The sequence below is a fragment of the Podarcis cretensis genome (assembly GCF_951804945.1).
Source record: "Podarcis cretensis genome assembly, chromosome: 7".
In the NCBI taxonomy this organism is placed as follows: domain Eukaryota; kingdom Metazoa; phylum Chordata; class Lepidosauria; order Squamata; family Lacertidae; genus Podarcis; species Podarcis cretensis.
Window position 1 is genome coordinate 70,974,912 of NC_137176.1, and position 14,220 is coordinate 70,989,131.

General features: G+C 42.9%; 1 protein-coding gene across 2 annotated transcripts in view; it reads right to left on the reverse strand.

The window, feature by feature from the left end:
* Positions 1 to 14,220, reverse strand: part of RRM2B (ribonucleotide reductase regulatory TP53 inducible subunit M2B) — an 89,327-nt gene that overhangs the window by 72,765 nt on the left and 2,342 nt on the right. Inside the window, exons 3-9 of one of the 2 annotated variants that reach the window (XR_013841090.1) lie at positions 12,237 to 12,353; positions 11,753 to 11,886; positions 9,383 to 9,477; positions 8,765 to 8,898; positions 7,882 to 7,986; positions 7,485 to 7,598; positions 5,280 to 6,005 (exon numbers count right to left, since the gene is read on the reverse strand). Coding sequence is in view for 1 of the 2 variants with exons in the window: in XM_079984841.1 (XP_079840967.1) it covers positions 5,853 to 6,005; positions 7,485 to 7,598; positions 7,882 to 7,986; positions 8,765 to 8,898; positions 9,383 to 9,477; positions 11,753 to 11,886; positions 12,237 to 12,353 (852 nt within the window). In the remaining variant the exon portion in view is untranslated. Of the gene's footprint in view, positions 1 to 5,263; positions 6,006 to 7,484; positions 7,599 to 7,881; positions 7,987 to 8,764; positions 8,899 to 9,382; positions 9,478 to 11,752; positions 11,887 to 12,236; positions 12,354 to 14,220 lie in introns of those variants that run through there. The other variant, XM_079984841.1, reaches the window with a different exon arrangement.

A 14,220-nucleotide genomic window follows, 5' to 3' on the forward strand; every position in this document is an offset into this window, starting at 1 on the left:
GGCGACCTGGAAGTACCGGAAAGGGTTACTTCGGGTTTCACCGCTCGCGCATGCGCAGAAGTGCAAAATGACGTCACACGCATGCGCAGAAGCGGCAAATCGCAACCCACATGTGCACAGACACACCGCTGTGGATTGTGCTCTTTTCATATTGCGTTTGGGCCTCCAGAACGGATCGTGTTCACAACCAGAGGTACCACTGTACACATTCCCAGCATGTTCTCACTCCTGTCTCAGGGACATCTATGCTGGCTTGGTCATGTACACAGAGTGGAAGATGGCAGGATCCCCAGGGAAGTGCTCTAGGGGGAGATGGCTTCAGGCACCAGCCCCATTGGCAGACCAACTCTGTGTTGCAAAGATGTCTGCCAACGTGGCATGAAAGTTGGCAACATCAACCCCATCGTGTGGGAATCCCTTACAGACAAGTGCAGTGCCTAGAGACGGTCCTGTCGTGCAGCCACAGCAGTGACAAGAGGAGGAATGACCGCTGGGAGGAGCATGGAGAGAAGAAATGCCATGGTGCATCTGCAACAGCACAACCAGACGCCTTCTTCTGCCTCAGCTGCAACAAAACATGTCTCTCCTGTATCGGAGAGGGTGCTGTAAGCTTCCAACAGTTTGACTTGGCCCCCCAAACACACTCCTCCATTGTCTCCTGAGGCAAATGAATGCCAACCCTCCCAACAGCCAATAAGCATTCTGGGGTCACTGGGCATGCTCAGTCCTCATTGGACAACTTTGGGGGTTTCCTATCACCGTAGAGGAATTTTATTTCTGAAGATTTTTCTGTACTTCTCCAAGCTTTGGAATTACCTCAGGTCTACATAACCGATAGGACTCAGCAGAGCCAGCCCACCAATGAGGTGGGATGAAGCACTCACCTCACCTCTTCCACCACTGCTGGAATGCCCACCTCTCACCAGCAAGTGGCCTTGCCACTCCTCTTCTCTGCCCCTGGAACAGAGAAAAGGAGCAGCAGCAGTGCCTTGAGGAGCACCCCAACTGTCCCCAGGTTTAGGGGGGGACACACATTCTGGCAATGGCAGAAGTGAGGGGGCAGTGGGAGGATAATTGCAATTTCACCACAGGTGGCAAAATGGGCGACCCCTGGAACTCAAGATAACTGAATCAGAATTACCATAGAGCAGGGATGGGAAACGTGTGACCCTCCAGATATTGATGGACTGCAACTTCCATCGTCCCTAAAGCTGCCTAAGGCTGATGGGCTTTGGAGTTTATCATCATTTGGAGGGCAACAGGTACCCCATGCGTGGAATAAAAAAATTAGCAAGATTCTTCTGGAAGTTCCTCAACCTGTCTCTAGTCTAAGGGTAGGTTAGATACAACTACCACGAGACTTACCAAATGCCATAATTATATATCTTTGGTGCTGGGCAAAAAACTTTCCTCTATAACCAGGCCTTTGGTGTTTTTAATGTATTTTTTTTTTGTCTGTCTGCTTGTAAGTTGCTTTGGCTCGCTCTGGGCAAGAAAAAGCAACCAACCAATTTAATTACTAATGATAATAATGTAGATTGCACTTGTCCCTTTGTATACAGGTTTAGAAGCTCAGTGTACAGATGAAGCCTTTGCAATACTAGGCTTAAAAATATTATGTTAATGAATTTCTGTTCTCTGAAAGAATGTTATTTGTAGCACACTCCCAGCTACTAAGAACATGAAGTGGCTCAAGCGCTCCATCACATGGACAAACTGGGGTTTCATTTTGCAATTAAGATGCATCACAACCACTGGCTAGAAATTCCCACCAGTGTCAACAAGCATTAAAGGCTAAAGAGTGGGAAGATTTTAGCCAGGTATCTTAAAAAGCCAGGAGCCCTTTGAGTACAGAAGGGAAAGCCAGAGGTGCTGAAAACTGCTCAGGGCAGTAGCGTCCAAAGCTCTGAACAGGGACAGCCAAAATGCTTTTCTTATGGATGCAGGGCATGTTTTAGGGAGTCCCATTGTGCAAGCAGAAATCCTTGCATTGATGGGACATGGTGGTTGAATCCTGCCCCATTTGTCCATCCAGTCAAGCACTGTGTACTTTGATTGGCAGTGGCTCTGCAGAATCTCACACCTTTTCCACCACTTGCTTTTATCTGGAAATGCCAGGGATTGGACCTCAGACTGCCTGCATGCCCTGAATGTGGCCTTCCACTGGGCGACGGTACCTTCAAACAGTACATCGGAGCTTACACAAAAGTAGTATGCACTATTATTTGTGAAATATGAGAAAACTTACAAAATGAAAACCACAGGTGGTAGAGGCTGTTCCAGCAAATTTTATTTGTGCCGTTGTATATTTTTCTAAACAAAAGGAAGCTTTTTCTTCTGTCCCCCTTTAGTACACCTGTCCTCCTCACATACTGAGGGCCCTTATTAATTTCTTTGGCCGCAGGACAGACTCTCCTACAGCTGCAAACGTGTTGCGAGAATACATCTGGCTCACAGGAATGAGCAGGTAACGCTGCTTGCAGGCATTTCAAAAATGATGGGCTGTGTCATGAAGTTTCTATATAATCCATCTTGTGTTATGTTTTACTCATTTGCTGTAGGCAAAGGATTAACCAGCCCTCACACAGGTCTGTTATAAGATGTGTTGTGAGTGCCTGGATCCAGCAACGTAATTGATTTGCATCCTTGTGAAAGGTAAAGGTAAAGGTACCCCTGCCCGTACGGGCCAGTCTTGACAGATTCTGGGGTTGTGCGCCCATCTCACTTAAGAGGCCAGGGGCCAGCGCTGTCCGGAGACACTTCCGGGTCACGTGGCCAGCGTGACATCGCTGCTCTGGCCAGAGCCAGAGCCAGAGCCAGAGCCAGAGCCAGAGCCGCACACGGAAACGCCGTTTACCTTCCCGCTGGTAAGCGGTCCCTATTTATCTACTTGCACCCGGAGGTGCTTTCGAACTGCTAGGTTGGCAGGCGCTGGGACCGAGCAGCGGGAGCGCACCCCGCCGCAGGGATTCGAACCGCCGACCTTTCGATCGGCAAGTCCTAGGCGCTGAGGCTTTAACCCACAGCGCCACCTGCGTCCCATATCCTTGTGAAAACCTCTGGCCATTTGGCCATCCGTACTGCAATTATGATCTGGGATCCATTGAAACATCTGGACGTCCCTATTCAAATAGGAATAACCATCCTTATGTACAGTCACTAGATTGACTAAAGCTGGATTGGGGACAAAGACTGAAATGCCCTTGGTAACGCAAAAGGGCTAAGAAATATTAAAAGCCGAAATGGACTTGACTATTCATCAAACAGGGTTGGCTTGATTGAAACCTTTTCAGATATTCAACCTCAACTTTTCTCTCTTTCCCCCATTCACTACTGTTGCCAGGCAGTTTCTGGCTTTGATGCTTACAGTACATGCTGTATAAGGAAGATACTGTAAGTTGCTTTTAAAAACTCCACAAAAGACCCAATTCTGATATTGTATTGTGACATCTACAGTGGTGCCTCGCAAGACGAAATTAATCTGTTCCGCGAGTCTCTTTGTCTAGCGGTTTTTTCGTCTTGCGAAGCACGGCTATTAGCGGCTTAGCGGCTATTAGCGGCTTAGCGGCTTTAAGAAAAAGGAAAAAAACTCACAAGAACTCGCAAGACGTTTCATCTTGCGAAGCAAAGCCCATAGGGAAATTCGTTTTGCGGAACGACTCAAAAGACGGAAAACTCTTTCGTCTAGCGAGTTTTTCGTCTTGCGAGGCATTCGTCTTGCAGGGCACCACTGTACTCAAGACATATTATAGGACACATAGTCAACCACATGGCACTCATGCAGTCAGAGCTACAGTGAACAGATGGCCGAAGTTTCCAGCCAGAAATCTTCAGACTCTATGATTAGTCCTCCTGGAGCACATTATGGCAGAAGCTGGACTTGTTTCGAGTAACCAGAATCATGGTTTCTAAAGAAAATAAAGTGTTAAAACAGGCAGTTGTCATATTCCTTTTCTGAAGTACACATAAACGTTCTTTATAAGTTACATGAATTTAAACCATGTTTCATTGCAAAATATAGTTCAATTAACAGAAAACTCTATTGAGAAGGTTAAAATGAAATAATCTTAAGCCAGGGAAGGAACCCACCCTTCCCTGTCATGTAGAAGTAATTGCTTATTTTTCTTATTTACTCCTTCCATGTCCTCTCTTCAAGGAACTCAAAGCTACAAGCATGACACCTGCTGCCCTAAATGATGACAAGAACCCTGCGAGGTAGGTGCAGCGGAAAGTTTTGCGTGACTGCCCCAAGGTCACCTAGTGAGTTTCATAGCTGAAAGGTGATCTGAGCCCAGACCTCCAGAGTTTCTGTTCAAAACTCTATCCACTATGGCCACCTGCCTCTCTAAGGGCAATTCAGTCTAACTGTCCACACTGGTATAGCCCCGCTATTTTGAAATGTGGTGACAACAGTTAATGCAGTCGTCAGCGCTACACCTATAGCTCTGCCATGCGCTGCAAATCTTTATGTCATAGGCGAACTGTAGTTGGGAGGACCACAAGGATCATCTAGCCCAACCCCCTGCAATGCGGGAATCTTTTTTGCCCAGCGTGGGGCTCGTACCCACAAGACAGGAATTAAGAGTCTCATGTTCTACCAACTACGCCATCCCAGGGATCTTTACATACAGCATGAATTCACCTCCAACTGAACTGAGCACTCGTTAATTGTATGCTCCACTCGCATTGTTAACTGAAATAGTGTTTCCCCCTCCCCCAACAAGAAGTCGAGAAAATATATTATACCCTGTGGAGTGAGAATAATTTTTGCTATTCAGCCGAGTTTCCAACATACTGTATTGCTTTCAGGGTGAAACAATCCAATTCAGTGCTTAAGACCATTCATGAAGAAGGTAAAGGTAAAGGGACCCCTGACCATTAGGTCCAGTCTTGACCGACTCTGGGGTTGCGGCGCTCATCTTGCTTTATTGGCCGAGGGAGCCGGCATACAGCTTCCGGGTCATGTGGCCAGCATGCCTAAGCCGCTTCTGGCAAACTAGAGCAGCGCACGGAAATGCCATTTACGTTCTCACCAGAGCAGTACCTATTTATCTACTTGCACTTTGATGTGCTTTCAAACTGCTAGGTTGGCAGGAGCAGGGACCGAGCAACGGGAGCTCACCCCGTCACGGGGATTCGAATCGCCGACCTTCTGATTGGCAAGTCCTAGGCTCTGTGGTTTAACCCACAGCGCCACCCACGTCCCTTTTATGAAGAAGGTATGGCACTGTAAAAAAACAAACACCTGCCTAACCCCCCCCCCACTGCTCTTCCATTACCACTGAACCCTTTTCCATTTCTGTATAGCTGCTGTTCTTAGTCACAGAAATGTGGCACAGCACAATAGGAGCTGCTTGTATGCCTGTACCCCTTGAAAGGCACATGCACAATGGCAAAACAACATGCCAAGGATACAGGCACCCTGATTTCAAACTGAGCACTAAGAACATCTATTGCCTTTGGCTCTTGGTGTTATTTAGGTATCCTACTTTTCCTTCCAAGAGCAAAATGTGACATACATGAAGTAGCCAAGTGGTTGTTTATCCACACCCTGGATAACAGCAAATTGAGGCTTGCACAAATGCCACAATTGTATTACTCAAAAACTGTTAAGTAGAAAAGTTGCATGAATTATCAAAGGGACTTTTGGTAAAGAGGACCCCCACACACACATGCAGTCATTTACATCACCATCTGCAATAAATATGTCATATAAAAAACTTCATCATGTGCGGAAACATGGAAAAATGTTCCCAGAACCCTCTACTTCCAGTAGAAGAAATAGCAGCTTTTCAAGCTGTAAGTGGCACGTGAACATTTTTTGCAACACTCGTCTTCTGAAGAAGGCAATCCTAGAAGTCAGCATCCAGAGTAAAAACGTTATCGTTGGTGTCAGCCATAACTGCGAAACGCTGATACTCCGAAACCCTCTTTTCAAAGAAATTGGTTTTTCCTTCCAGCGAGATGTTCTCCATGAAGTCAAAAGGGTTTTCTGCTTGAAAGACCTGAGAAAAAGCAAAGTTATTATTAAATTGCAGTTACTGGCCTAAGGAAGACAACATTCCTACAAATTTCTGGTAGATAACTGCTGGAGGCCTTTTCTACTGAGATAGTACTCCTTTCTCTTAATAGCAAAAAAAACCAAACACCCTTCTATAACAAGGCCTTTGGCTGATTAAACAACTATGGCCTTTTAAATAAGTTTGTGGAGAAGGGTTTGTTGTTGTTATGTTAGCTGTTTTGTACTTTGCTTTTGTATTTTTATGCTGTAAACCACCCTGTGGTCTTGGGATGAAGGTAGGTATATAAATTTAATAAAAAACAAGTAGAATAATTCTGCCCACAGCCTTGTCTGGGCACAAGCAAAGGCAACAAAGCTTTAATTCTTCTGCAGTTACTTATCTGCCTGCTATATGGCAGCTCCTGAATTAGCGTCACTCTCCCAGCACATCTATCACCTCTTCCACTTTCTCAGGCACCTTTACCAAAGCTAAATTTCATAACTGACAACACATATTCTGAGGCCATTTAGACAGAATGACAAGTCCCACTTTGGCATTACATGAACCAAGCCTGGGCGATGTATCAATCAATACATCGCTCAGGGCTGGTATGAGAATCAGAGCATGGTGTCTGCTTCACCCAGTGGTATATTGTGGGTGAAGCAGCCACCGCTTCCGAGTCATAACTTCTTAGACAATATTTTAATTTGACTTATTGGGCCCTAATGTCTGATACTCACATTTCAGTGAGTGTTCTATTGTCTCTTTTGTTGTTTTATTTTACTTGTGTTCTTTTTTTTACCATAGAGCGGTACCTTGGTTCTCTAACACAATCTGTTCCGCGAGTTCATTCGACTCCCAAAACCATTCGGAAACCAAGGCGCGGCTTCCGATTGGCTGCAGGAGCTTCCTGCACTCAAGTGGAAGGCCGCAGAAGCCGTGGAAGCCACGTCAGACGTTCGGCTTCCGAAAAACATTTGCAAACCGGAACACTTACGCCGGTTTGCGCCATTCGGGACCCAATCTATTGGACAACTAAGCCGTTTGGGAACCAAGGTACCACTGTACGTTATTTGTTAACAATGTGTTACTTGTAACATTACACTGCAAGTCACCCTGCACACTATTTATTTTGCTGCAGAAATTTTCTGAAATAAATAAATGATACAAAACGATATAAATAAATAACACAATTAGTAAATAAGATGTACAGTATTTTGCAAGGCGACCTGACCAAAGAAGGACTAGTCAAAACATTCCTGGTTTTATTCTATACATCGTATATTTTATTTCCAAGTGCTTACAGAGCTCAGGCACATCCCTGAAACAAATGACTATGGCAAAACTTCCTAAGGCCCAACCCCACTTACCTGGGAGTAAGGCCCATTGAATTCAACAGGACTTACTTCTTAGAATACATGGTTAGGATTGCATTGTAAGGAGACTAGTGTTAAATGTTTATATCTTCCTGAGCTACCTTACCTTGGAGAAGCCCAGTTCCAGAAGTAACCGATCTGCTACAAACTCAATATATTGTTTCATCAGAGTGCAATTCATTCCAATTAAGCCAACTGGCAAGGCCTCTGTCAAAAACTCCTGTAAATTAGAAAAAGGTAAAATATTTTAGGAGGAGCACAATTCCAGCTACTTAGGAATAACTCATTATAGTCTGATTACCATGTTAACAGAGGCCACTTTAAAGAGAGCCACAGCTACAACACATTGAGATCTGGAGATGTATGTCAAGGTGCTTCCTCCTGAAGCAACTGCAGTGACAAACAGTGACTGGTGCAAAAGTGAAGTAGAGCAGGCACCTGACTTTTTAAGAGGAATAGTATTTTGGATGCAGAAGAAGAAACCCAGAGACTCGTCTGCTCACCTGTTCAATTTCAACTGCATTGACAACAATCTCTCTGACTCTTTCTTCTGAAGGTTTATTCACTAAGTACTGAAACATTAGGCAGGCAAAGTTGCAATGGAGTCCCTGAAAAATGAGAATGAAATGGAAAATAAGGGACACTCACCTTGCTTCTACAAACCAGCAGCAAAAACTCTCTTTCTCCACTTTTATTTATGTATTTAAGGTGCATATATATAAATGTGTGTGTGTGTGTGCGCACGCGCCTTAAATATATACATAAATATATCCATCCTAAAGTAAACGTTAAAAGGGCCAAGCTTTTTACAGCAACACCCACCCACAATTTTAAAAACTGAATAGAACTAGCCAGAAGATACTGATAAGACAGCAATATAAAGCAGCAAAGAAGAGAACAGGGGTCTCCTAACAACTCTCAGCACCCCTTGACAAACTATGGTCCCCAAGACTCTTTGGGGGAAGCCATGGCTGTTTAAAGTGGTATGATACTGCTTTAAATGTATAGTGCAGACAAGTTGGCTTCCAATCCACTCATCCTGATTTTTCATATTTTAAAATTTCAAGACAGCAACATGCATTATTAGTTGGGGGAAACACATCATTCTTTTTAAAATGAGCTGTGCTTAATCTAAAGTGAGACATTTACACTATTTTAGTGTATTTAGTGTATTTATTTAGTTTATTTTAGATACATTTACACTATTTATACATTTACACTATTTACACTATTTCAACAATTCAGATACTACTGGTTTTTGTTTTTTTAAGAAAATCAAGCGGGGGGGGGAATTTCTAGTATCTGTGACTCTTTTATTTGGACGGTTTTGCTTTCAGAGAACAAGACTGGACCCCATTTTGAACATCAACCCCCCCACCACATTACTTCATCTCGGCTAATGAGTTCATTGGAGAAAGTGAGGCCTGGCATCAGTCCTCTTTTCTTGAGCCAAAATATAGCCGCAAAAGAACCAGAGAAGAAGATCCCTTCGACGGCAGCAAAAGCAACCACTCTCTCGCCTGTTTCGGAGGAGATAAAAGAAACACACACACACATTATGGTTACAAAGTTCAGACACCAACCCCTCAAACTGTAAAATAGAATGTTGCAACATATAAAAGGAGAGGAAATTCCAGTACAAATACAGTAACAATCTGCGCTGAAAGCAACATAATTAACAAGAAAACAAAATATTTTTTAGAGAACACAAAAATCAAATGCAAAAATGCAGTATGAACTCGAGTGTCCCTCCTCTCCACAAACGCCCCAATCCCGGTAGTCTTAAGCATAATTTATAACCAGCTCATTCAACCACCTTCAGCCACAGGATAACACAAACCAACACCATAGCCCCTCCTTCCTGGTCTCCCACTCAGGTAGAGTCTTATTCTATACCAGTTCAGTTTCTTACACTGAGAGGTATTAAACAACTTTAGAACACTCAAAAACATTATTTCAACTAAGGCACGTATAGTGGAAATGCATTACTCAGAAGCAACCTACCAAAAGTGGCTTCCCTGTCTCTTATCCACCTCAGTGCCCAGTCAGCTTTCCTCTTGATGCACGGCATTGTTTCAATAGCATTAAATAAGAAGTCCCTGGAAAAAACAAACCAAAAGATAGCAAGAATCTGAGGCGCCAGTATCACGTCCGTGCATCGGACAATATGGGTGGTTCAGCTATGTTTTACCCAAAGCAGACCACTGAAATTAATGAACATAACTAAGCTAGGGCTATTAATTTCAACAGGTCTACTCAAAAGTAAAACGTAGTTGAATACCACCCTAGGGCTGTGCAAGGCACCCCAGTACAGTCTGGAACCCAATTTGGTAATCCTGATCAGGCCCTATTCCAGCCACATCACTCCGGGGTCCAGCCTAATCTGGGCCAAACTCAGATCCTGAACAGGATCAGGGCCTTGTGCAGCTCTAAGTGGCAAGAGGTGTGGGGAAAATGAGATACAAGCAGCCTCCTTCCACCGCCTCCCTGACCAGAAGTTTAAACAGGGTTTCACACAGCCGTATCTGAAGCAGGGGGTCACCCACAGATGGCTCAATCCTCTCGTAACAGATACATGATTAAATGATCTTCTGAATGTGTGCACGTTATGGCAAAACAAGAAGTTTCTGCATCTTGAAGAACGTTAAGGCTCAAACCTTTTTCAGAACCTGCCTTCAAACTAGTAGGAAATATTAACTCGTTTCACCACTGAGTAATTTACAGCATGAGTGACAAGGCTATTTCATTTCAGCACATTAATTCTGAAGGAAAAGTCACCCTTTGGTCAACAGTGACTGGTGTGGTAGGAAAGACTGGACATCTGTCCAGGTAAATAAATAAATAAATAAATAAATAAATAAATAAATAAATAAATAAATAAAATAAATAAAACATATGAACTGGATAGGGGAGAGAGACGAAACCAGTATTCAACTGATTTCTACCTTTTTACCTCATTTCTCACATCCAGCCCCTTCATGGAAAAAGTTATTCACCATTCCGTTCTAGCTACACACATTTTCCATCTTTGTAATTTTGCACAATTTTATTCAGGGCTGCATGTATTCTGCGATTTCATGAAAGTGCTGTGTGAAGCCTTAATTGGTGCAGAATTCCCAGCATTTCAAGAATCACGATTTTAAAATCATGTTTCTAGTCCATATGACTGGCCATGAGCCTTGAAGGTGTTTTGTAGAATCTCGGAAGTTATATTTCTAGAGGTCAATGAGAGGGCCTCAATACCATGCAGTTCCTTGCTCTTTCTCATACTTACTTGAAGCTGAATTATTCAAATTAAACAAATGCATGCAGTTTCTTAACTTGTATCATTTATACAGAGGAAAGTTTTTTTTTTTAAAAAAAGTTCAATTTTGGATTACTCTGATGAGTATTGGTTCCTATTTTTAAGCACAAAAACACATACTGCTCTGAATTTAATGAAACTCCTGCTATGATAATGAGCTGCAATGAACCTTTGCCGCAAGCATACCTGTGAGGAGATTGGAAATGTCGGAATCATCTGAAAGAATGATTTGGCTCTGACTTCTCCTAACCATAAAGGGTAAAGGGAACCCAGACCATTAGGTTCAGTCGTGGTGGACTCTGGGGTTGTGGCGCTCATCTCGCTTTATTGGCCGAGGGAGCCGGCATACAGCTTCCGGGTCATGTGGCCAGCAGGACTAAGCTGCTTCTGGTGAACCAGAGCAGCGCACAGAAATGATGTCTACCTTCCCACCAGAGCAGTACCCAGTTATCTACTTGCACTTTGACATGCTTTCGAACTGCTAGGTTGGCAGGAGCAGGGACTGAGCAACGGGAGCTCACTCCATCGCGGGGATTCAAACCGCCGACCTTCTGATCTGTGGTTTAACCCACAGCGCCACCCGCATCCTCTCCTAACCACAGTTTAGCTTTAAACAAACCACAGTTTCCAAGCTGAGAAGTCGCAGTGAACTGTGGTTTGTTGAAAGGAAAAAGTAGATGAAAAAGGAAAGTTGGAACCAAGTCCCACTGTGGCTTAATGCTATACAGTGGTACCTCGGGTTACAGACGCTTCAGGTTACAGATGCTTCAGATTACAGACTCTGCTAACCCAGAAATAGTACCTCAGGTTAAGAACTTTGCTTCAGGATGAGAAGAGAAATCGTGCAGTGGCGGCGCAGCAGCAATGGGAGGCCCCATTAGCTAAAGTGGTACCTCAGGTTAAGAATAGTTTCAGGTTAAGAAGGGACCTCCAGAACGAATTAAGTTCTTAACCTGAGGTACCACTGTAGTGATCTCTCCTGTTATGTCTGAACCAGGACAGAGTCATTCAGTATGGAAAGAACACAATACAGGAATCCTCTATATTGTGGCAATACTTACGGTGATTACCTTTTCTCAGGATCCTTGATGTAAGTGTCTATTAATAAACTGTACATCTCTGAGTGAACATTTTCTATTAGTATCTGGAAGCCATAGAAACAGCGAGCTTCTGGGATCTGCACTTCCTGACTAAAACGTTCCACCTGACAACAAAAGAAGGTTAGAGGTAATTCACACATATACATTCTTAACAACTCATAGAAGGGTGCATGATTCTACCATCACTGGAAAGCACTACATTTGATGTAGTTATCAGACAACAGGGAACTATGGCCAAGGGAATGGGTGTTTCCTATAAACACTTGGAGCTGCAATCCTCAAGTGCCAACTTATCTAAGGACCTTAAATATTTGAACTGCTTGCTCAAAACACTAATGGCAAATAAGCCTTGAGGTCAAATGCCAAAGTTTTTCATCAGCTTGACTGCAAGTGCTGAAATAGCAAATAAGGCAGGCAGCACAGGGTTAGAAAAGCAGCCCATAAAGTATCTTACCAGGTTTTCATTCACAATTCCATCGCTGGCTGCAAAAAAAGCCAGGATATGTGAAATGAAGTATTTTTCTTCAGGTTTCAGTTTGTTCCAGTGAAGAAGATCCTTTGATAAGTCAACCTTTGTGAGGAAGAAGAAAAATTCATTGCAAATTTATACTTTAGTGGTTCATTAATAACTCTGTAAGACAAAAGAAACTCTTAAGGGAAATGAAATGGCAAATTCTTTATTTATTAATTTTCTATACTGTTTTTTCATCTGTAGATCTCAAGGCAGCTCACAACACAAAGATACAAGATAAGAACACAAAATACAAAAGAACAAGAGCAACAAAACCAAAACAAACCAATATCTACCAACCCGCTGCATTCATATAGTTCCTACGAAGCTTCTCTCCACGATGCCTTGTGCTTCATTTAAAGACATTTGCAAGGACTGGATAGTTTGCAAGTGGACAGGGAAAGAGGATGCCCATAACTTGTTCAAAGACATGTTATTAATTTTGTTATTATCACCACTCCTCCAAAAGTCGCAAAATGGCTAACAGAAATAACAAATAATAAACACGAAACCAATACAATTAAAATAGGGGATTTTAATAGGGAGAAATGTAAAGTATTGCACTTGGGCAAAAAAAATGAGAGGCACAAATACAAGATGGGTGACACCTGGCTTGAGAGCAGTACATGTGAGGCAGATGCAGCTGATAGACTATATGGAACTAGCCGAGATGACTGGCAGAATCCGAGACCTGGGAGAAGAGAAGGTTGAAGAAGACTGGAAGAAATTTAAGATTTATTTAAAAAAGCATTGTAATTTGGTTGAATGTTAAGAAGGATGCTAGATCATAAATAATTGACCACCACTAAACTAGATGGAATTAGGACGATAAGTAGATTGAGGAAAATATAAACCATTTGGAGAACTATTAGACTATATTTAAAAGAATGGGACCTAAGAATATAAACAAGAGGACAATTTGCTGGTTAAAACTTAAGAAGATGTAAGTGGGAGCGGGAGATGTGAGGGAGTCCAAAGAGGTTTTGAAAACATGTTATGATATATGCTATATTGCTGATTATTTTTGCATTTGTATCTAAAAAATCTTAATAAACATTTATAAAAAAAAAAAAGAGAGAGCAGTACATGTGAAAAGGATCTAGGAGTCTTGGTTGACCACAAACTTGACATGAGCCAACAGTGTGACGCGGCAGCTAAAAAAGCCAATGCAATTCTGGGCTGCATCAATAGGAGTATTGCATCTAGATCAAGGGAAGTAATAGTGCCACTGTATTCTGCTCTGGTCAGACCTCACCTGGAGTACTGTGTCCAGTTCTGGGCACCACAGTTCAAGAAGGACACTGAAAAACTGGAACGTGTCCAGAGGAGGGCAACCAAAATGGTCAAAGGCCTGGAAACGATGCCTTATGAGGAACGGCTAAGCGAGCTGGGCATGTTTAGCCTGGAGAAGAGGAGGTTAAGGGGTGATATGATAGCCATGTTCAAATATATAAAAGGATGTCACATAGAGGAGGGAGAAAGGTTGTTTTCTGCTGCTCCAGAGAAGCGGACATGGAGCAATGGTTCCAAACTACAAGAAAAAAGATTCCACCTAAACATTAGGAAGAACTTCCTGACAGTAAGAGCTGTTCGACAGTGGAATTTGCTGCCAAGGAGTGTGGTGGAGTCTCCTTCTTTGGAGGTCTTTAAGCAGAGGCTTGACAACCATATGTCAGGAGTGCTCTGATGGTGTTTCCTGCTTGGCAGGGGGTAGGACTCGATGGCCCTTGTGGTCTCTTCCAACTCTATGATTCTATGATTCTATGATTCTAAAAATAAATTAAATTAAGAAACAGTACACTAAATATGTCAGGATATCTGCGCTATCTATGATCATTTCTTGTTAACTGTTCCCTGCCCCACTGCAGGTGTAAATACAATCATTTCAGGAGTTATCATCAATCTATTATGGTAAAATTTTACAGGT